This window comes from Balaenoptera acutorostrata, chromosome 1, assembly GCF_949987535.1.
Source record: "Balaenoptera acutorostrata chromosome 1, mBalAcu1.1, whole genome shotgun sequence".
NCBI lineage: Eukaryota > Metazoa > Chordata > Mammalia > Artiodactyla > Balaenopteridae > Balaenoptera > Balaenoptera acutorostrata.
In genome coordinates, this window is record NC_080064.1 from 106200207 (window position 1) to 106223124 (window position 22918).

The 22918-nt window shown below is 38.1% G+C and overlaps 1 protein-coding gene across 3 annotated transcripts in view; it reads right to left on the reverse strand.

The window, feature by feature from the left end:
- The window catches only part of WARS2 (tryptophanyl tRNA synthetase 2, mitochondrial), an 87415-nt gene that overhangs the window by 41641 nt on the left and 22856 nt on the right, over positions 1-22918 (reverse strand). For all 3 annotated transcript variants that reach the window (XM_007169308.3, XM_057527862.1, XM_057527864.1), the window contains one exon: positions 3467-3724. In XM_007169308.3, the coding sequence (XP_007169370.2) occupies positions 3467-3724 (258 nt within the window). The remainder of the gene's footprint in view (positions 1-3466; positions 3725-22918) is intronic.

Here is a 22918-nt window from a genome sequence, read left to right on the forward strand (position 1 = left end):
CCTCCATGAACGGCTTGAAGCTTTACAGCATTCTAGAGGAACTGATGTCTAGGCACTCCTTTCTAGGCACTCCATAGGCACCAAGTAAGCATAGTTTCTAGTCAAACTATTATAAATGGTGATAAGCAACTATGTGGGATGGCAGTTTTTAGCCATTAAACATCAGCTAACACAGATTAGTGAAAAGAGGAAGCACAAAAAATTAAGGTTTATTTTTGTGTCCAAAAGAGCTGATTTTATAGCAAATAAAAGAAAACCTGATTAACATATCAAAGGCATGAAAAAAGTGGGAGCATACAAATGAACTTATCTACAAAACAGAGACAGACTCACAGACACAGAGAACAGACTTGTGGTTGCCAAGGGGGAAGGGGAGTGGGGGAGGGATGGAGTGAGAGTTTGGGGTTAGCAGATGCAAACTAGTATATATAGAATGCATAAACAACAAGGTGCTACTGTACAGCACAGGGAACTATATTCAATATCTATGTAATAAACCATAATGGAAAAGAATATAAAAAAGAATGTATATATATGTATAACTGAATCACTGCTGTACAGCAGAAATTAACACAACACTGTAAATCAACAATACTTCAATTAAAAAAATACATACCACATCAGGAAAAAAAAAAAAAGAAAAATGTGGGAGCATAAAAACCAAAGTTAAAAAAATTTTTTTAAGTGCAGAAGGATTAACTTTACAGGAAATAAAACTTGATCAACAAATCAAAAGGCGTGAAAAAAACAGAGACTTAAGATCCATAATCAAATGTGAGGCATAGACCTTGGCTGGATCATCATTCCAACAAGCCAACATTTTGGAAGACATTTTGGGAGAATCAGCATAATTTGAACATGGACTGGGTATTAGATGATAATATGGAATTATCATTAACTTGTTAGGTGTGATGACAGTATTGTGGTTATGTAAGAAAATTTCCTTAGTTTATAGAGAGGCATGTTGAAATATTTAGGGCATGAAATGTCATGATGTGTGGTATCTGCTATAAAATACTTCAACAAAGAAAACAACATTGGCTAGACAAATCACAAAATGTCAGTAAATGATGGGGGTAGAGTATACTCTTCTCTCTACTCTTCTGCATATATTTAAAGTTTTCTTTATTAAATATTTTAAAAAGGAAAGAAAATCTGATAAAATATCCGTCCATCCATTGAGTTGTAATAAGGTTGGTTGCCCGAGTTAAAGAAGGAAATGGCCCAGACCAAGCATGTCTTGAGGACAGAAAGACACCTGAGGAAGTCTTTAATACTGTCTTTGTGGGACAAATTGTGAAATGTGGGCTGATGAGTACTTTCTTCAAATTTTACTGGCAAACTATCGAAATTCCCCCAAGGGAGCTGAAGTCAGGGATGGTAGGAGGGGGAACTGGGAGCCAATTTAGAGCCCACTGAGGAAACAGGCAACACCAGTTGCCTCCACTCTCTGACCTAGACCCACATAATGAGCTCACTAGTTTGGGAACCAGTGAGCTCATTACGTAACATAAAAAAACCAAAGGGAAGGTGGTGAATTTTTTTATCCCTCACTTATGAGAATGTTCTTACAAAGTCTCCCATATTGTGGGCTACTCTTTCAATTGCTATTTTGAACAACAATGTACCATGTGGAAGAAGATACCTCAATTATTGCAAATTTTATACATTTATGGAGGTCACTGCTAAAAATCCTTTACAAAGGAGAACATTTTTAGAATATGGTAATCATTTCTGGGGCTATGAGCTCAAAGTGCAAGTACTGGATGTGATTGTAAATAAGCCTTTAATTTTAAAGGTCACTTTAAAAAGCAACTGACAAGTGGTTACTTTGTGGAGATTAGACATTTTCACCTATAAGAAGTATGGAAATAAGTACTGAGAATACAATTTTTAAAAAGAATATCACATAAGGATCAAAAGAGAGCTTGTATCAAAAACAGCTAAGATGGAGTGAAGATGGTATGCTTTGGAAAATGCATTAGGTGACTCCAAAACTGGCTCTAATGATGACCAGCATTATAATGTCAGAGATGGATGTGAAGAGTTTGGATAAACATCGTTTCATGAAATATGAGAGGCACCTTCCTTTCAGAGAGAAGGTAGGAGTGCTTCTGAGGTAGGACAACCAAGAGGGTGAGAGATCTAGGGTGAGCTAGTTTGAAGAAGGTAAGGCCTATGGGACAAGGACCTGGAGGGTAAGGATGGTGCACAATTAATGTCTCCAAGTTTGGAAGAGCAGTCATGTGGAAGACAGAGTTGATTTATTATGTATTTTTAGCAAGAAGTTAAATGAGTGGCTAGAAGTTACAGGGAGGCGGGTGTTTGCTCAGTATAAGCAAGTACTTGATAACAATTACATCTGTCCAAGATTGAATCTGAAAGGTCATACGTAAGGAAAGGCTTCCTGACCAGCTGTAAAAAAGGAAATTGAGGTAAATTGCCTTTATGGTCATTTTAATGATTAGATTCTATTATTCTATCAAATTATCTCTAAGCTGGCAACAAGTTTAAGTTGATAACTGCATTTATTTTTTGAAGATACTCTTTTCATTGATTACATATTTTTAAATGGTTGCCCTGTGTGAATCATTACATTAAGTTCTGTGGGTGATTAAATATATACAAAAATGATTGGCAGAAGTTTATGATCAAGAAAGGAGTTGTACACATGTATAACACATTCCACACATGCATACATGTTAACGTGCCAAACCATGTATAACGTACCATTCCTTGGCTGGGGCTTTGTCAGCAGGTTAAAGCAGACATGTAATAAGGGCATGATCCAGTTAAAAATTTCACCTCTTTGCTAGGGAGTCTCTTAAGCGCCTTGTCTCTAGTCCAGGTTATCTGCCTGTCCAAGAGTAAACTGATTCATCCATAGTAAAGATATGAGTCAAAAATTTTGGCTTTGTTCTAAAGCCTTTCTTGGCTTGGACTCAAGACACTGGACATTGTCTTTCAATTTCCCAGCTAGTTCTCTCAAATCTTCTCAAAAGTTATTATACGAAGAATGAACATTGGGAATTATCCAATAGACCTTCCAAATGCAATACCCAATAAAGCAACATCGGAGTTACGTAAAACCATCAGTCGCTAAAATTCTATCCCTCATCACCAGGAGACTAGTCAACAGCATGAATTCATCTGTTTGAATGCAACCCAGTACAGAAAACCAATTCCAGGGTTAGAAGTACTAATGGGATACAACTTTTTGGTTTATGAAGCATTATAAACTTACCTAGTACACTGGAGGAAAAGTTGAAAATACTATTGCATTATAATAATACTCAATGATATGAATATAGGGAAAACATGAAAATGAAACAGTCGCATTTGATGAAGTCACACTTGAAGGGTCAAAAGAAAAAAAATCAAAAACAGGAGCTATATAAACCATTCGATTTTTTCCTCAATCTGAAAATAAAAAAAAAATTTCTCGGTTCTAATCTGAGAAGCTGACCTGAGATTGTTGGAAAAGGATGCTCTTCTCTGGGTTTATGCCGCAGGCGAGAAGAGCAGCCGTCATGTCCAAGATGCTCTGCTGGAGGACGGCTGGGTCTTGGGGGACAGTGATGGAATGTAGGTCAACGATGCTGTACAGCATGGAGTCATGCTCGTCCTGTAATCTCACCCAGCTCTCAATGGCTCCCAGGTAATTGCCGAGGTGGGGGATTCCTGTAGGCTGAATGCCAGAAAATATTCGCTTCATGGAATCTTTCTGGAATGAAGAAAAACAAACAAAATTGCTTTTGAAGCAGAATCCATGAATCCTATGCCCATGTTTGATGGCTACGCAATTTTTTTAACTGCAATCTGACAGTCATCATCCTTAAATGCATTTATTTTGTAAAGCACTATGTTAGGTGCTATTAGGAGACAGAAATGATATTAAAAAAATCTTTTTTTGCACTTAGAAGCTTACAAACACAAAGGCACATAAGAAAAGGTCTGTATCTCCAATCTAACTGGAGATAGAGGATATGCTTAAGAAAATAAAAGTAACAGTACAGTATGACAACACAATTGTGACTGGTTTGGAAAGGTAAATAGTGGGGTACAGGCAAGAGTTCCCAAGAGGAAAAGATGACTGTGGTTCTGGTGGTCAGTTACAGAGACTTCAGACATAGAATCAAATTTCACTGGAGATTAAAGGGGCTCCAGGGGTTTTTCACGTGACTTCATTCATTTTGCAGTTAAGGCAATGAAGGCCTTAGCATTAGGGCTAAAGGCTACTCTTACTTAATTCAGTTTTCTTTAAAAATAAAAGAATTTGAAAAAGAATAGATACAAGTATATGTATAACTGAATCACTACGCTGTACACCTGAAACTAACACAACATTGTTAATCAACTGTACTCCAATATAAAATAAAAAAAAATAATTGCTGATATTATAATTTAATGTGCAGGATCTGGGCTAAAAATTAGGAAACCTATACTCTATTTCTGATATTGCTTCTTGATAAAGTTATTTAACTTTTTCACGCTTCAGTATCCATTTACTTTTGATAAAATCATAGTTGGTTTTTTATTTCTTCAAACGAAGTTTTTAATTCTGCATAATTTTTTAAATTATAAAATCATTTTTGACATGGTCATGCTAACCCATTGGTCTATACTGTCTATTATTGAAGTTACAATAGGAAATGAGAAGGAAAAAAAATGTGCCTCTGTATTTGTAAGCTTTTGAGTGCAACAAATTTTTAAAAAATATTTTCTGTCCTTAATACAGATAAATGATAAAATGCATCATTATCATTTTTAACAATAATAAAAAATTACTAATAACAACCATAATTTACTGGACAACTACTATGTTTCAGGCATTTATGCTCAGTGCTTTATATGCATTAATGTATTTATTCCTTATAATATACAATATGGTAGGCATATGATTACCTCTAATTTACAGATGAGAAAACTGAGGCTCACAAATATTAATAGATTGCCTATGGCCACACAACTAATAGGTGGAACTGAAATTTCAAGTCAGGTATTACTGACTTCAAAGCTCATGTACGCTTCTTCCACTAGCTACCATGTTTTGCTTAACCACCATCTATTAAGACTTCATTACATTCATTGCATTATTTTGCAACGTTTCTGTTGCAACAAAAAAAAGTTATGGGGAAAAAAAAGAATATTCTCTACATGTATATTTGTGTATTAAGTGCTAAGTCTCTCCAGTGTACATAGGTAGGAGTTGAACTGCTGGATCATAAGGTATGCATATGTACCTTCAATTGTACTACAGCATACTAAACTATTCCTAAGTATCAGTATGTAACAATTTGCAGTTTCTACCACCAATTCCTATTGTTCCACATCCTCACCAACACTTTGCCAGTAGTTCTATTTTTAGCTAACTGATGATATAGGGTAGAATCTCATTATGGTTTAACTGCATTTCTCTGATTATTTATTGGAGAAGTTGAGAACTCATGGTTTTTGGTATTTTTATTTCTTCTTCTGTGGAGAGCCTATTCAAGTTATTTTGCCTATTTTTCTCAGCTTGGATTATTTTTTCATTGATTTAAGAATTTTTGTATATTCTGGATCCTAATATTTTGTCAGTTACATGTGTGGCCAATATATTCTCTCATTATGTGGTTATCTGCCTTTATGTTATCTTTTGATGAAAAGATGTTTTTCAAATATATAATTTTTGACCAGATTTTTATGTCATAGAAGAAATCTTTTAATATCCTGAGTTCATGAAGATATGTGTGTATATATACATACATACATATATAAAGCATATGTATGTGCATGCTTTAAAGTTTTATCTTTCACATTTAAGTCTGTATCCATTTGGAGTTTTTTGCATATGGTGTGAGGTAGACATCTACTTTATTTTCTCTCCTTTTTTCCCCCCATATGGATACCTAATTGTTCCATTGCCATTTATTGAAAAGACCCTTTCCCCACTGCTCAGTGCAATGCCACTTCAGCATAAACCAAGTATCTCTATATGTCTGAGTCTGTATCTGGTCTTTCTATTCTGTCTCATTGGTCCATGGTCTATTTGTCTATGTCTGCACCAGTACTGCAGCTGCCTTTTTAATAAGTCTTGGGACCTGGTGGAGCAAGTCTTTCTACCTTCTTCTTCTTCTTCAAGAGTATCTAACCCACCCTTGGTCCTTTATACTTCTCAATACATTTTAGAGTCATCTTGTCAAGTTCCAAGAGAAAAAAAAAAGCAACCTGTTGGGGTTTTTGATTGGGATTACATTGAGTCCATAGATTGCTTTGGGGAGAACCGACATCTTTATAATACTGGGTCCTCTAATCTAGAAAACCATATAGTTTATGAGGATCTAACGTAAAACACGATGACTATAGTGGATAACACTGCATTGTATAATTGAAATTTGCTAAGAGAGTAGAACTCAAATGCTCTCTCACACACACAAAGACAAATATGTGAGGTGTTGGTTGTGTTACTAATTAACTAGGTGGGGGGGGATCTTTTCACAATGTATATCAAATCACCATGGTATATGTACACTTTAAATACCTTACAATTTATTTGTCGATTATACATCAATAAAGCTGAATTTTTTTTAAAAAAAGAATGTAACATTAAAAAAAGTCTTTATCTTTATATCTAACATTAGCTCTTAAGAGCTAATCTACTTTAGATGTGTGAGTGCCAAGACTACTTATATTTTGCCCTTCCCTTTTCCCAAGAATTTCAAATCCTACAGTCTATTTTCCTATATCTGCTTATTTTCCTCTCTATTCCTGAGATAACAGCCCTAAAATAGAATGCTACATCATAGTTCCATGATCTAGAATTGTACTTGATATAAGCACTCAGGAGACCTAAGAGGTCTGTGGCTCTGAGAATATGAAAAATACCTCTTAAGTAACTGAGAACAAATATAATATTACCACTTAAAATCATACACATGTACATACACACACATGAGGCTGTCAAATGACTAACTCCCCAAATCATAATTTAGAGACATTACTTTAAAAATAGTTTGTAAAAAAAAAAAAAAATAGTTTGTAGCTGAGAACTGAGGCTGAGGGAGAGAGAGAGAAAGAGAAAGAAAGGGAGAGAGAAGAGTTAGCATAGAATAAGTACATACCAGTGAGGCTTCCTTCAGTACCTTAGGACCTTAACCAGCCCTGGGTTCCTGATATGGGAATAAGCAAAGGAGCTTTCAGTGAGGTAAAAAATGATTAATGGGCTTTAGGGACTGATTGATGAAGAGAGAAAGCAAAGCAGAAAAACAAGCTCTGAACTTAATAAATGAAGAGGAAAAAAAAATGCCATCCAGAAATGCTTGACCTAGGATGAAAGGGGACTGTTTATGGTCATAAAAAGGATTATAAGGACCAGGAATATCAAGCTGAAAAAAAAATATGAATATTTCCACACAAATTCCTCCATGTTCAAACTAAGGAATTATTCCCTGAGGGAAATGGAGAAACTAATTCTTGGGAAAACTAGAAGAGAAAAGCACTAGAGGACAGACTATGAGAAAAAAGAATTGTGACCAGTGGGAATGAACTAGACATGATCTAATACATCTTTTTCATTCTCTAGTTCCTGTGATTCTGTATATCCAGGCAGAGGGAATGATGTTATCAAGAAGTAAGAGCAACAAGAAATGTTTTGTTCAATTTTCAAGGAGCTATTAAAAAAATACAGGATCTAAATGAGAACTGGATTCCTGGTCTTAAAAATATACAGAGAGTGTCTTGCACTTCTGCGGTGAGTTTATGTTCCCGTCTGTTCCCCCTGCAAGAGTCAGCAGGCAGCCTGACGGCATGGCAGGGGAGATATGCCTGGTACCATGAAATCATGGGGCTGGAATGTGGAGTTTGGGTGGTGGGAGGATGGGGGTTCTGTGTTCAAAAGCACTAGAGTTGGAAAAGAATGAAAATGAAAGGAGCATGGGCTTCCCAGTGGACAGAAGGCAAACCACAAAGAAAACAGCTTCAAGACTAGCCCACAGGCATTCGCTCATGGGGAAGTCTAGAGCATCAACCTTCAATCCCATCGCAATGCACAGAGAATAAAAAAAGGCGCATTTTACAAAATAGGTCTTCATTTTTATTTCAGGTGTATTTCCTTAACAAACGCCACTTCCAATCAATACATGCATTGGTTCAATTTGTAACAGAATCAGCATTACCAATGGGCAGCTTCAGCCCTGGGATTTGATATATTCCAGAAGACAGGGTGGGAGTTTGAATCAAAGAGAGAACAGACTTATCAATCTGACAGATGTAGTTAAAAGCATTCCTGTCATAAGGTACTGAGCATATCCCAAGTTCGTGATTATCATAATTTCAATTATTGCACCCAAAAGCAATTAAAAAATCCCAAGCTGCTAATCATGGCAAAAGATATTTTTTGTGATTAACTAAAGAGAGCTTCTGATTTTAATCCCAAGTGAATAAAATACATCAAAAGAAGGCTGCCTACCAGCTTTGAAACACTTTCAACTTTGGTATGGTGGTGGGAACCAAAGACTTCAACTAAAGATTTCAAGATTCTTATTACAAAGTCCTGCTTGTGTCCAGCTGTAGCATCAATTGTGCACTCATCACACCTGTTTTAACTATAGTCGACGGCAGACCAAAAACTTGGCTGAGCAAGCACTATGTCTAATTGGTTCCATGAAAGGCATGTTATCATGGATTGCGATAAAAAAGGAATCAACATTATCAACTAATTAGGTTGAAAATTTCTTTTTGTAAGTCTATTTATTCTTCTAAATAAAAAATACAGCTTAAGAAGCTCTCTGTTGGTGCTTCTCAATTCTATCATGTATGTCACCCTACTATTTCAATCCTAGGCCCCTCGCATATGTCTTCAACACTTTCTTGAAAATGTCTATACCACCAATTAGTGATATAAGAGCTGAAACATAGGAGACCCGGCACAGAAAAATAGCACTTCGGTCCTGGCTGGGAGGATCCAGGTGCTTCTCTGAAGCTTTCTTTGGCCACAGCTCAGCATTGTTCTGCCACAGTCAGCTCTTTCTTCCAGAAAGTACAGAGGGCTCTGGGTCTGGTGAGAAAATGCTGACTCAGCACCAAGAAAAAAAAAAAAAAAAAAAAAACTGGGTTCATTTCTGCTTAGAAATGAAACCAGATGCTCAGACCTAGGAATCAACATAGTAAATATTAATTCAGTGTAAGAGAAAGCAGGTCTTATGTCACCCTCAAACAAGAAGCAATATGTCGGCCAACAATTAAAACTGCAGGAAAAAATTATTTTTAAAAAGAAAAAAAGAGAAAGGAGTGACTAATCCACTAGACTGTGAGGTCCATAAAGGCATAGATGAGAAGTACTTAGCGACGTATTATTAGGTCAGTGAAATAGTTTGAAAGGAATAAGCTTGGTTTTTTAAAAAAGTTTTTTACAGACTTATTTAAGCCACTTCCAGATTTTAAGAGCTGTGCATCTATTTTCCCTCGGTGCACTGAGCTATCCTTCTATCATGCAGTAGAATGCTTTTGCAGATGGATTTTCATTCTTGTGCTGAACTTTGGCTATCAGAAACATTCCCTGCCACTTGCATGGACCTCATCGGATGTGAAGGAGGTAGGAATTACTGGCCTTACTTTCCAGGGAAGGACACTGCAAGGTTAAGTAACCCTCACAAGATCACAGGCAGGTGGTTAGATTTGGAACCCAGCTCTCAGCCCTGGACACCGAGCTCCGTCCCCTTCCTGCGCACAGGGCTGCATCCAATTTAGAACTTCGTGACTTCATGACTGGTCTGGCCTTTAAGTATCCTCACTCCCACCCGCACCTCCCCTCCACACACACGCTCTCAGAAAGGGAAGGTGTACCACAGAGTCGTTTCCTGAAAGGCCCAGGCACACAGCTGGTGGCACACCTGGGACCAGAATCCAGACCTCCAGAGCTCTGCTCACCAGACCACATGACGCTTTTGCATATTTATCACGTCCTTTTCTTCTGCAGCTATTTCTTTTGTACCTCAGCATCTCTTTGGGCTTATTCTCTTCAGGCCTTTTTTTTCTGTTTTCTTTCTTACTTGTCAAATAGCACCTCACTGAATGTCTCCCCATCACACAGAGATGATGAAATATAAAATATGGGGACTTTGCCTCCTAGGAAAGACTGCATTGTCACCTCAGGGCAGCTAAGTTATGTTTAAATGCAAAGCTTATATGTAGGTACAGAATAAACTGGCAAGTCCTTTTAGTTTTTATTGGAAAAGTGACTAAAACTAGATTAATATATTACCTAAACACAACATAAATAATTATAGTATGATATGTAGTGAGAAACACTTTTAATTGCTAATGACAATACTGCTTCCTAAACCAAACCAGCCAGGGTCAAATTCTTGACATAAACATCTTAACCACCACTACATCATTTATTTTTATATTGGATGGAACAGTAAATACAGGCAAGAGCTCAAGAAGTACTAAAATTTTTAAAGTATAAAGAATGATCTGAAATGCTTAGGAAAATACTAGTTTTTCCTCATAAGAAAATTTGAACATTGATCTTAAAGTGTTAGAGAGATCATGCTGGAAAGATACGATTTTATCATTGTCTTTTGTGGTCAAATAAAGTTATATCCTACCCATTATCACTGGTTACAGATCCATGCCTGTCTGGTGGTCCCATCTTCAGCTGACTATCTGAGAACATTTATCCTTTTACAGCCGCTGAGAGATTTGGCTCTCCACACCTAAGCCCTCAGACTGTTACTAAACGTGTGGTTTTAAAATGTCTCTTTTTTAGTTACATGCCCATTTTCAAATGTAATATTCTTACCAGACATGTCTAATATGTAGAAGAGCCCAAAGAAAAGCTTGGTGTATGGATAACAGGAGAGTCAGTGAAGGAGCCCCAGTAGGCAGCCCCCTGCGGGCTTGTCTGCCCTCACCCCTGCCAGCCTCTGAGGGGCTTCCTGGAGCACAGGTTTGAAAACAACTTGATTCAGGACATTTTAAAAAATATTAATAGTTTGTTGAAAAAAAAAATGTTCTTCCTCGGGGTAGTGGGAAATATACAGAAGAAAGTTCTCAAAAAAAAAGTCTGAGGCTCCCCTGGTGGCGCAGTGGTTGAGAGTCTGCCTGCCAATGCAGGGGACACGGGTTCGAGCCCTGGTCCGGGAAGATCCCACATGCCGCGGAGCAACTAAGCCCGTGAGCCACAATTACTGAGCCTGCGCGTCCGGAGCCTGTGCTCCGCAACAAGAGAGGCCGCGATAGTGAGAGGCCCGCGCACAGCGATGAAGAGTGGCCCCCGCTTGCCGCAACTAGAGAAAGCCCTCGCACAGAAACGAAGACCCAACACAGCCACAAATAAATAAATAAAATTTAAAAATTAAAAAAAAAAAAGAGTCTGGGATAAAAATGCACATACCACACACACAGACTTAGCTCTATGCATTAAGTCTTCTCATTTCTCCCTCTGGGTTAGGGTTCAAAGTTTATGTGGCAGTTAATCCCCTTCCCGGTTGTCCTCCATCATCCTCCACGAGAAGCTGACCTAGTTACTCACCATTCTTGTATGGCTCATTCCCCTCTGCACTCAGACTGTTCCCTCATCCTGGATGTCCTTCGCCCCCTTCTCTGCCTGGAGAAGTTCCTGTGGTCTTCAAGGCCTAACAATCTCTCCTTGATTCTAAACCTCTTGAACATACCTTCTCCCCACCAAACACACACACACACACACACACACACACAAGCACGCAGGCACGAACACGCGCACACACACGCACACATACTGAGTCAGTCTCTCTCTCCAAGCAGAACAAATCCCTCTTTCATCGGTTCTTCATTATTGCACATATCACACGGGTAACTTGGTAAATATTTTCTTATTTGCTTAGTAAATATTTTCCCACCTAGAATATGAGCTCTCTAGGGCTGGGGTTGTCTTTTTCATCTTTATATCCCCAGTATATAGCAGTGTCAGGTACATTGTGAGGATCTAATAAATGTTAGTGGAATAAATGACAAATCTCCCATCCCTACTCCCCACTTTGGCTCCATGTAAAGGGCGAAATAACTATACACAAAATGAACCAGATGTTCCAGTTATAGGCAGTTCCTAAACAAGTTATGTTCTAAGAGCTCGTTTGAAAATTGGTTTTCTGAAACTCAGACACTCAATTCTTTAAATGGCGGTTACGGTCCTGGAAGGCCGCCCATCGAAGCCTCATTGAACCCACAGTATTTCTGAAGAATGGTTTTAACAGCACCATTTCAGCTGCACCTAAACACCATTCATATAATTGTTTCTGTGGGAAAGTGAAATCCAAGTTCTATTTTGGGACACTAGAGAATTACCTACCCTGTGGTGGCTCTGATTTTAAGGCAGAAAGCGCTTAAGGGGAGCAATCTGGTAGGAAGAGCAGCTTGTATTTGCATACAGACTTTTAAGATTAGATGTATGATAATTTGGAGGTGGGGCAACATGTGGGCACTTCCTTCAGCATGATTAGCATTCCTAACACTGAATTGTGTGTATACGGACTGTCCTGGAGGCGGCTGCCCTGGCCGCCACTGTTGGCAAGAAAGGCGCAGAAGGAAGGTGGAAGGGAGGCATTGGAGCAGGGGTTCCCGCAGTGTGTCTCCGTACCTGCAACATCACCCGGACAAGGACCTTGTTAGGAATGCAGATTCCTGGGCCCCAACCCAGACCTACTGACTCAGAAATTCTATGGGTGGACTTATCCCAGGAAAAGAAATGACAAGAGTTTTGCAATCTGTCCTTTGACAAGCCTTCCAGGGGATTCTGATGCCTGCTCCAGTTTGGGACGGGCTTTGGGGCACCAATATCTAGTCTTAAAGTTCACTTCAACTATATAAAATGAGGTACGGATGAAAACGCTATGAATAAAAAATAGAAGATACCGTCTAAGCCACCAGTTCTCAATCTTATCTGCACAGCGATCACCTGGGAGCTTAAAAAAATACCGATGCCTGGGTCCCATCCTCAGAGATTCTGATTTAATCAGTTTGGGATTTGGCGTGAGCATCGGGATTTTTTGTGTGTCCAGGATTGAAAAACCACTGTTCCAAGCCAACTACTACATAATTATTCTCCAAAACTGCCAATCTGACTGGAAACATGGAAACACACAAACACACACACACGAACATACAAATAGACTGTAAAAATGTGAAAAGTTCACTTGCTTATAATTTACATTTCAAGGTAATAAAATCCCTGAGCATTTATGTATTAACGCATGGTCAGAGGCCCCTTCGACTTCAGGCAGTTCTAGTATCACATGAAGGTCAGCAGATTATTATGGTCAACAGCTTATGAAGATGTGGCTAGAGTATCTACATTGGCGAGAAAAGACACCTGTGACAAGTAAGCACACCATCTTCCACCGTTAGGTAAATTGACTTGACAATGCCCAGTTCCATAAATCCTTATGGCTCAGGGATTTAAGAAGCACGGGTAGCCCAGACAGCACCAAGAAAATGATCCCACTAAGAAGGTTTTGACATCAGAATTGTCATGGATAAAATACAAAATCCTCTCTGCATAGGATGCTCTTTTCTACCCATCTCCGTGTGTGGCAAACTCTCTAACTCCCTGCAATCCCTACAGAGAGTCTGAATTCAACACTCTAGCAGCTGTAGGCAGGTCTCATGGTCAGCTCAGCTGGTTGAGGAAAACCTGGACTAACAACTGGTGGCCTTGGCTAAGCAAAGCTGAGATGCCAGAAATTTTTATACCCAACAAATGAAATAACTCCATGACTTCTCAAGCGTTCTGAACCTTTGAGAGAGAGACAGTGTGAATTTCTTAAAAGGTACTAATACTACAAACAGAGAAAAAGATTCTAAAGTTATTTTCCAGGCATAAAGATATTTCACCAAAAAAAATCTTGTTGACTATCCTGACCACTACTAGGAGAAAGAAGTCTCATTTTCCAGTGAACCATGGCTCCCCTTCTCATCATCCAACCTGTAGACTGACACCACCCCCAGGGTTGTTTCAACTGAAGCGTTTGCTTCTGTTCAGACCCTTCTGTCAGCTCATATTGTTAAGTCAACTTTAGAATAAGTTAGAAAAATGACAAAGTCAAGTGGTAAAATATGACTGTGATAACTTGTCTGGTTACTTACCACGGTTAAGCAGCAGGATTTAGCACCAGGTTGCCTGGGTTGAAGTCCTGGCTCTATTACTTATATGTTCTTGAGCATCTACAAAATGGGGATAATAATATACCAATCTCACAGGGTAGATGGGGGGTACTGTGATGAGTTTATTCGTGTAAAGTGCTTAGTGCCTGGCATGTAGTAAGTTCTCCATAAGTTACCTGATCATTTATGGAGGTCAAAATTTTAAGTGCTTAAATATTGTGACCCAGCCATCCAACATACAGAAATCTGTCCTACAGAAATAATCATACTAGAATGTAAGGATACCTGGCATTCCCCATATGACTCTTTAATAACAAAAGAACTACAAGCAACTAAATGTCTATTAGTAGGGAACATATAAAATAAATAGTAATTCTATTTTTTATATGATGGAATACCATGCAGCAGATAAGAAGACTGTAAGTAGTGACAGCAGAGTGGAGGTGAAGAGTCCCAACTCTGGAGTCAGAGCACCAAGTCCAATACCAGCTCTGCAGGTACTAGCTGTGTTTCCTTGTGCAAGTCACAGAACCTCCTTATCTGTAAAATGGGTATAATAATAGCACCCTCCTCAAGGCCTGAGAACAATGCTTAGCCCACAGTGGTTCTACATAAACATTTGTTAAAGAGATGACTGTTGACAAGGAAGAAGAATACACATTTAACTTAACAGTGATTACCCCAAGGAATGGGAATACACAATGACTACCTTTTCGACACTTTTGTACTATTTAACTTTTTTTTAAGGGCATGAACATTTTTTGCAGCCAAACTTAAAAAATATGCCTAGTTTTACTGCATATGACTTGATGATAATTAATTGACATATAATTACAAGAGTCTCATACCAGCAGGAATGTCAGTCAGTTATTATCATTTTCATTTTACATAATGGGAAATAAAGACATGAATAAAGTGAAGTGATTTATTAAGCTCACACATGAAGTTATTTGTAAGATGGAACTAGAACAGAAAAAATATAGTGTAATAGAAAAGACATGCGTTTTGGGGATCAGACAGTGCTAGGTTCAAATTCCTTCTACATCTCCTAGCACCTTGCACAAATGATTTAATCTCTCTGAACCTCAGTTTTATTATTTGAACAATGAGGTTAACAATAGTAATGGCTAATATTTCTTGAGTGCTTACTATGTACAAAGTACTCTAGCAAGAGCTATGAATGTATTATCTCATTTAATCCTCACAAAAAGCCTTATAAGGTAGGTAGTATTATCAACTCTGCTTTATAGATGAGGAAACTGAGGCACAGAGGGGTTCAGTGAGTAGTGCATGGCTAATAAACAGTGGGGTCAGGACTTGAACATAAATAGATCAAATTCAGCTGTATATACTTCATTTGGTCCACAGAGCTGGTGTGGGTGAGTGAAGGCGAGGGATCCACTGCAGGACAGAGTGGACGCCTGGAGCACCCAGCCTCCCCTCGAGGCCAGACTCTCTGTAGATATTTCAGAGGGAGACTATGAGAATACAGCAAGGCACTCAAGAAATTATTTGCTTTTACCCCTCTGATCTAATAAATGATGCTACCTCCTAGAATGTACGACCTCAAATCTGCTTTAATTTTATGTTATAATGAACTTCTAAGGAGACGTGTGATTCTTTCTCTTGCACCATTCACAGTAAAGATAATTGCCCTGTGTACTTCTTGTTTTCATTTAGAAGTGGTAGCCCGTACAGGGCAGGTGACAGGGACAGTGGTTCTTATTCATCTGGGCAGCAGCTTCAGTGCTAATTCTAAACACAGGTGGTGAGAGAGACAGCCAACAGGAAGGCGGAAAGAATCACTGCTGACATGTGCAACTGGGAAGATTGATGGTTTCCCTCTCTCTTTTTCCCCAATGCGTCAGCCTGGGGGCAGAGACGCAGGAGCTGCTGTGCTGGGGACAGTAAAATACACAGCACAATGTCTACCTTGCTGCAACGCTGATTAATGAGACTGAAATGACACAGAAAACAGGCAGTGCTTCGGAAGGAGAACTCACAGGCCTTTCTTTCTTTAATGATTTCAACAAAAGCAATTCCCATAAACTGCTGGGTTTGAACTGGAATATCCCGTGGTTAGAGCAGGCAGGGGTGTATTTGGTGGAATGTGTGGAGCAAAGGGTGAGAGGGTAAGGGGAGTTTGTAATGAAGTAAATTCACTTGTGATCGGTGGGTACAAATCATAACGAATGAATTCCTCTCCTCTGTCTGCTTGGCTGAAAAATGCCATAAAATTCCAGATAAAATAGCTATTTACTTACCTAACAATGTAAAAAGGACATGAGAATACACCCAAAAAGATTTTTCACCCAGATAAAGGCACTCATTTAATTTTTTAGACCTTGGAGATCGCATCACCAATTTTTCATGTTTTACCGCAGCTGCACAATGTATACATTAAAACACAGTATTTTCTTTTTGAGAAAAGATGAATTTTAACACTAAATATTATTTCTAGTACTTATTATTAACTACTTACAAGGCATATCCATTTGGATTTCCCACCAGCAGCTCTTCAAACTTAATACTATATCCAAAACCAAATCTATTGACTCATAACCTTCCAGTCTGCTCCCCACAAACCTGCTGGTCTGTATTTTCAATCCTGGCTAATGAGAGAACCATCCACTCAGTCTCCCAACTGTAGGAGTCACCCCAGATTCTTTCCTTTCCCTCACCAGATTCTGTGAGTTAAAATCCTGCCTCCTTCAATCACTAGATATGTGATCTTTGGCAAGTATTTGTGCTTCAGTTTCTTCACCTGAAATCAACATTTTAATAGTCCTATTTCATAGGATTATTTTAAGAATTAAATACAGTAAGTCCCCTACATACGAACCTTCAAGTTGTGAACGTAAGTTAGTTTGTGTGGCTGGAGTAGTCACGTGCATGCATCCTCTACAAGTGGTTGTGCTTTTGTGTACTTTACTCTGTACAGTACTGTATAGATTACAGTACTGTACAGTATCTTTATTTCAAGCCCAGGATGTCTGGAAGCAAGTGTAAAAGCAGCGGTGATAGAGCTGGTACTACTGTACTTTTCAAGGTATTGTACTGTAAGATTTAAAATGTTTTCTTTATTTTGTGTATTTGCTTTTTATGTATTATTTGTGTGAAAAGTATTATAAACCTACTGCAGTACAGTACTATGTAGCTGATTGTGTTAGTTGGGTACCTAGGCTAACTTTGTTGGACTTAAAAACAAATTGGACTTAGCACGCTCTCAGAACAAGATCTGTTCCTATGTAGGGAACTTACTGTATATTAGTACATAAAAAGTGCTTAGAGTAGTGCCTGGCACGTAGAAAGTGCTCAGTAAATATTAGCTAAGATTGATCTTAAATGTGCTCACCATATATATATATACACACACAAATATACATATATATATATATATATATATATATATATATATATATATATATATATATATATATATAAACACACCCACCACCCCGTACACATATATATATAATTATACGGGGTGGTGGGTGTGTTAACTAACTTCATTGAGGCAACCACTTCACAATACATACGCGTAACAAACCATTAGGTTGTTCACTTTAAATGTACAAAATGTCAATTATATCTTAAGCTGGAAAAAAATAGCTATTATTATTAACATTATCTAATCAATTGCTAAATCTTCAGGGATGTTATCCAACACAATTTCACTTCTCCCTCTCTATCAACATAGTCTAATCCCCAATCACCTCACCTGTGCTGTATCAGTAGCTTCTATCTGGCTTCTATATCCTCCATACCACTACCTGAACTATTTTTTTAAAATAGTGAATCTCCACTGGTTCTTCCTTTCCTACAGAGTCAAGTCCAAACCCCTCAAGTTAGTGTATAAAATCCTTCACAATGTGACTTCACACACAGACAGATTACTTAGACCTGGTAGGGGCAAGTAACTCTATGAATGAACCCTAATTAAGCAATTGAGAAGTCCTATGAGAAGTTTTGGGTTAATGTTTTATGTTTAATATTTTATAACATGCTATTTTTCATTCATCATCCTAGCATTAGAGCCAATATCATATTCAACTAAAACCACAAGAGTTATCTTTAGGATCTATAATTTAAAACCCAAAATGTAAAAACTATTTATATACCAACTGATATTATTCTAGGTCAGATTAGGTTTACAGCATTTCCATTGTTGGGTATAGTGGCTTGAATATGTGCCCCCCAAATTCATGTCTATCTAGAACCTCAGAATGTGACCTTACTTGGAAATGGGGTCTTTGCAGATGTAATCAGTTAAGATGAGGTCATACTCGATCAGAGTGGGCCCTAAATCCAATGACTAGTGTCTTTATAAGGAGAGGAGAAGACACAATAGAGACATAGAGGGAAAAAAGGTCATGCCGAAGGAAGCAGAGATTGGAGTGACGTAGCTAAGAGTCAAGGAATGCCAATGTTTGCAAGGAGTCACCAGAATCTAGAAAGAATCCAGGAAGGATTCTTCCTTAGAGCCCCTGCAGAAGAGCATGGACTTGCTGACACCTTGATTTCAGACTCCTAGCCACCAGAAATGTGAGAGAATAAATTTCTGTTGTTTTAAGCCACCTGGTTTGTGGTACTTAGTTATGGCAGCCTTAGAGAATACACTTGGCTAATGTGGTAAACTGATATGGTGAGTCTTTCAGGATCTGTAACTTGCCAGGTTACTGAGCATCTTCTCCAGAGCGGCACAAGCCCATGCTGGGGCAAGGCAGAGTAGAACATGAGCATTCTGCATTGGCTATGATGACTGGTCAAACCACAACCACACATATAATACATAGGTAGTGTGCTGAGGTGCAGGAAGCATTATTGGGTAGACCACATCAAATAAACAAACAGCTAAGATCAACTACAGGGATGTAATCCTAAATGAGATGCTGTTACTTTGTTCTGGGAGAAACAAAATTCTAGGATCATATTTGCACTGATTCCATAAAATTACTGTACATAGTTAGCTTTGCTCCATTTATTCCTTCCATTTAAAAAGTACCTCTGAAATTTTCCCTGTGCTGTAATCACTCAGAAAAATGTAAATTTACACTCAGCAAATACCATTTCCTTTGGTCAAAAAAATATTGATTGTGCACCATTTCTCTGATGAAGTAGTATGATACACACTATTTGAACTGCCATGGTCTATTGTTGTTCTCCTCTGAAAGGACCTTTCTTTGAAACCTTAAGAGATTATTTTTTGGCATAATTACCCCAGTCCAAATGGTTTTGAGATATAGGTTTTCTTAGATAATAAACAGTGAACTATTTATTTTAAAAACCAAGAAAACGTATCTATAATTTTTCTTTGAAGCTCTTTAGAAATAATTTTTTTTGGGGGGGGGGGCGGGCTGTGCCACAGGGCTTGTGGGATCTCAGTTCCCTGACCAGGGATTGAACCCAGGCCCTTGGCAGTGAAAGCGCGGAGTCCGAACCACTGGACTGCCAGGGAATTCCCTAGAAAGAATTCTTATAATGCTTTGTATGAAATAAGCTTGGGGAAGAAAAGGGAAAATTTCACATTGGGAAACCAGTGTCAGCTGATCATTAATTCACCATCCCTCTTTATATTTGAAAGATCTCTGGGAGTTATCGATGATAGCCCACAATGTCAGAGAACAAACAGTCCAACATATTTTTGACATGCCACACAGTTTCCTGCTTGTCACATCTTTGGGCCTCTTATACAAGTTCTGAAAAAACTGGTAACTTATGTAGATGCAGAGATTGTTGTCAAAGAAGTGTCAGTATGGGGGTCATTTCAGAGTTGCCAATTCCTCACACTTGTTAATAAATCTTAGAATTTTGCACAGTCGAGTACTTAGCTCTTCCTCTAAAACTTCACCACCCCACATTCGATTTTCTATTCATGTTTAATGGAAACGTCATAGTTCTGATTTGCACTCACTGTGTGTGTGTGTGTGTGTGTGTATACATGTACAAAATAATTCTACATTCCTTAGTCAGTTTTCCCATTGTGCATAACAAAATTCAAGAATATTTCTTTGATTAAGGGAGGCTTGCTTTTTCTGATTTGTTTATACAAATTGATGACATTTTTTCATTCTGCTTTAAATTGTCTCATCATTTATTGTTGAATAAGCTGAAGAAACAGTTATCTCATTTATAAGGTAAAGCCGCATCACAGTTTCATTTCTCTAATTCCAATTGTTTCATTTGGAATTTGTACTTTTTTGTGTTGATCAAGTTGTGAAAATATAAACCAAAATAATTATTCTCTTTTATATTTTAGTTCAATTTCCAATTCCAAAAACCTGCCTTTATCCACCAATGAATATTTATCCCCTTTATTTATGTCCCTTTTTCAGTAAACACTGTTTTCCAATAAACTTTCAAGTCTGATTTTATTTTTATATATTTTATCTCTTTATATGGGTATATTCTATTTTGATAAACATGCCTTCAGTCAAAAATGAAAAATTTTCAACAACTTCACCACAAAATCAGCACTTACATTCAAACTGTAATGATTTTAAATGCACTTTACCTCTGCATTTTTGAGACCCCTTTTTCCTCTCCAGTTGGAAATTTTTTATGTTGTACATAATTCTCCTTTATGACTAAATATTAGTAGGTAAGATAATTAGTGTAAATAACAGAGTATTGCTCTTACCTTCAACAATTTCAATCAGATGGCTTGAAAGTACATCTTGAAAGTAGTACACTATTTTTCAACTACTTAGATGACAAATTACTATACATTGAATAATGATTAATGATAAAATACTTGCTACCACAAGTGACATTATTGCTTGCCTCAACTCTTGGACATTTTTGTGAAAAATAACACTGGCTTATTTTTTGATATTACTATTAAATAATCATAGTTACTGAGAAAGTAATTGCAAATGCTTGTGTCTTAACCATCAAACAATGAAAAAGAGCAAGAAATGTATGTACCAAGTGAAACAGAGCTGTTTTGTGTAGACAGGCAGAACTCCAACTGGGTAAAAATGATGCTATTGAAATGTCATCAGTTGAGTTATACTGAAGTATTTATATATATATATATATATATATATATATATATATATATATATATATATATATATATATGATTTTCTTTTTTTATTTTCCATCTTGACAATTTATTTTTTTATAAATTTATAAATTTATTTATTTTTGGCTGCAATGGGTCTTCATTGCTGTGTGCAGGCTTTCTCTAGTTGTGGAGAGCGGGGGCTACTCCTCCTTGAGGTGCACGGGCTTCTCATTGCAGTGGCCTCTCTTGTTGCAGAGCACGGGCTCCAGGTGCACGGGCCTCAGTAGTTGTGGCATGTGGGCTCAGTAGTTGTGGCTCGCAGGCTCAGCAGTCGTGGCTCGCAGGCTCAGCAGTCATGGCGCGCAGGCTTAGTTGCTCTGTGGCATGTGGGATCTTCCCGGCCCAGGGCTCGAACCCGTGTCCCCTACATTGGCAGGCAGATTCTTAACCACTGCGCTACCAGGGAAGCCTGACAATTTTTTTTTAAAAAAGCACTGTTGTAGAAAAAATAGCCCAATGACCTATCAGATGATTTACATAACAAAGTATTTTGCAAGTTCTCTCATGTTCCGAGCAATTTTGCCTTTTTTGCTGGTCCCTATCCCACCAGCTCTGCTGAGTTAATAAGACCCAAGTGTACTTTTTCAGCCTTTTTCTTCCACCACTCTACTCCATGAATTGTATACTTCTTTTAGTTACCTGAAGAAGCCATATTCTTTCTAACCTCTAACCCTTTGCCCATTCACTCCTCTCTACCTGGTGTGCCTTTCTCCACCTGCCAAATTTCAATTTATCTTTTAAGACCCAGTTCAGATGTCACCACATTTATGAAGTCTTCCCCATCTTCCCAAGGTAAGTTGAGTTACTTATTCCTATAAGTACCTACAATGCTTTGTTCTCCCTCTATTACAGCATGTGGTTGTGCTGTAATTTACTTTTCCTGCAAGTCTACTACCCTCACCAGTCAGTGAAATCCTCAAGGGCAAGATCCATGTTTCCTAACATTGTTAACATCAACAGGGTGGAGGTTTAATACATGTATATAAATGAGGTAGAAATGAATACTAACTGTATGCCACTTATAGAATGCAGGAGCTGGAAGTCTGGTCTCACCTTCCCTGGCACTCAGGGAAGAAGAGGATGAGGAAAGGATATTTACAAGACTAGCAGGGCATTTTCAAATTATCCCCTCCCAGGTTACCTGTGTAAATGCCAGGCATCTTTTAGTCAACAATACCTACAACTATCAGAACACCTTTCCAAATTCCTAACGTATTGTAATTTTAGTTGAATCTATAATAAAATACTATTAGAATAAAATGTGCTGATAAAACTATTTTTATGAACCCCTTGTAAAGTTGTTCAACTCTCCTCAGAATGCGAGCAATCTTACCTTAAGGTTGAGAGTGGATTTTATGTGATAATTTCCTGACATTTTATTTTAACAAGGTGCAGTCAGAAGGCATTCACAAGTATACAGGGAGCTCATAGTATAAATTCAATTTCATTTTTGACTAGTTCTGCCCTTAGGTAGAGTGTGTCTAACCTATAATACAGCACTATTTCCTTTTTCTGGAAGACAAGCACCCCACCAGGCACCCAGGAGCACACCTAATCCAGCAGGGGCACAAACACTGCAGAACGCTGCAGGATCAGGATGTTTTGAGTTGAGTTAGGGGATGGGATTTATGGGAAAGCTGAGTGGAAATGTGGCTATGTTTTTTAATCTGAATCCTTAAAAAGGATAAATTAACAATCTCAAAATCAACATCAGATGTTGTATGA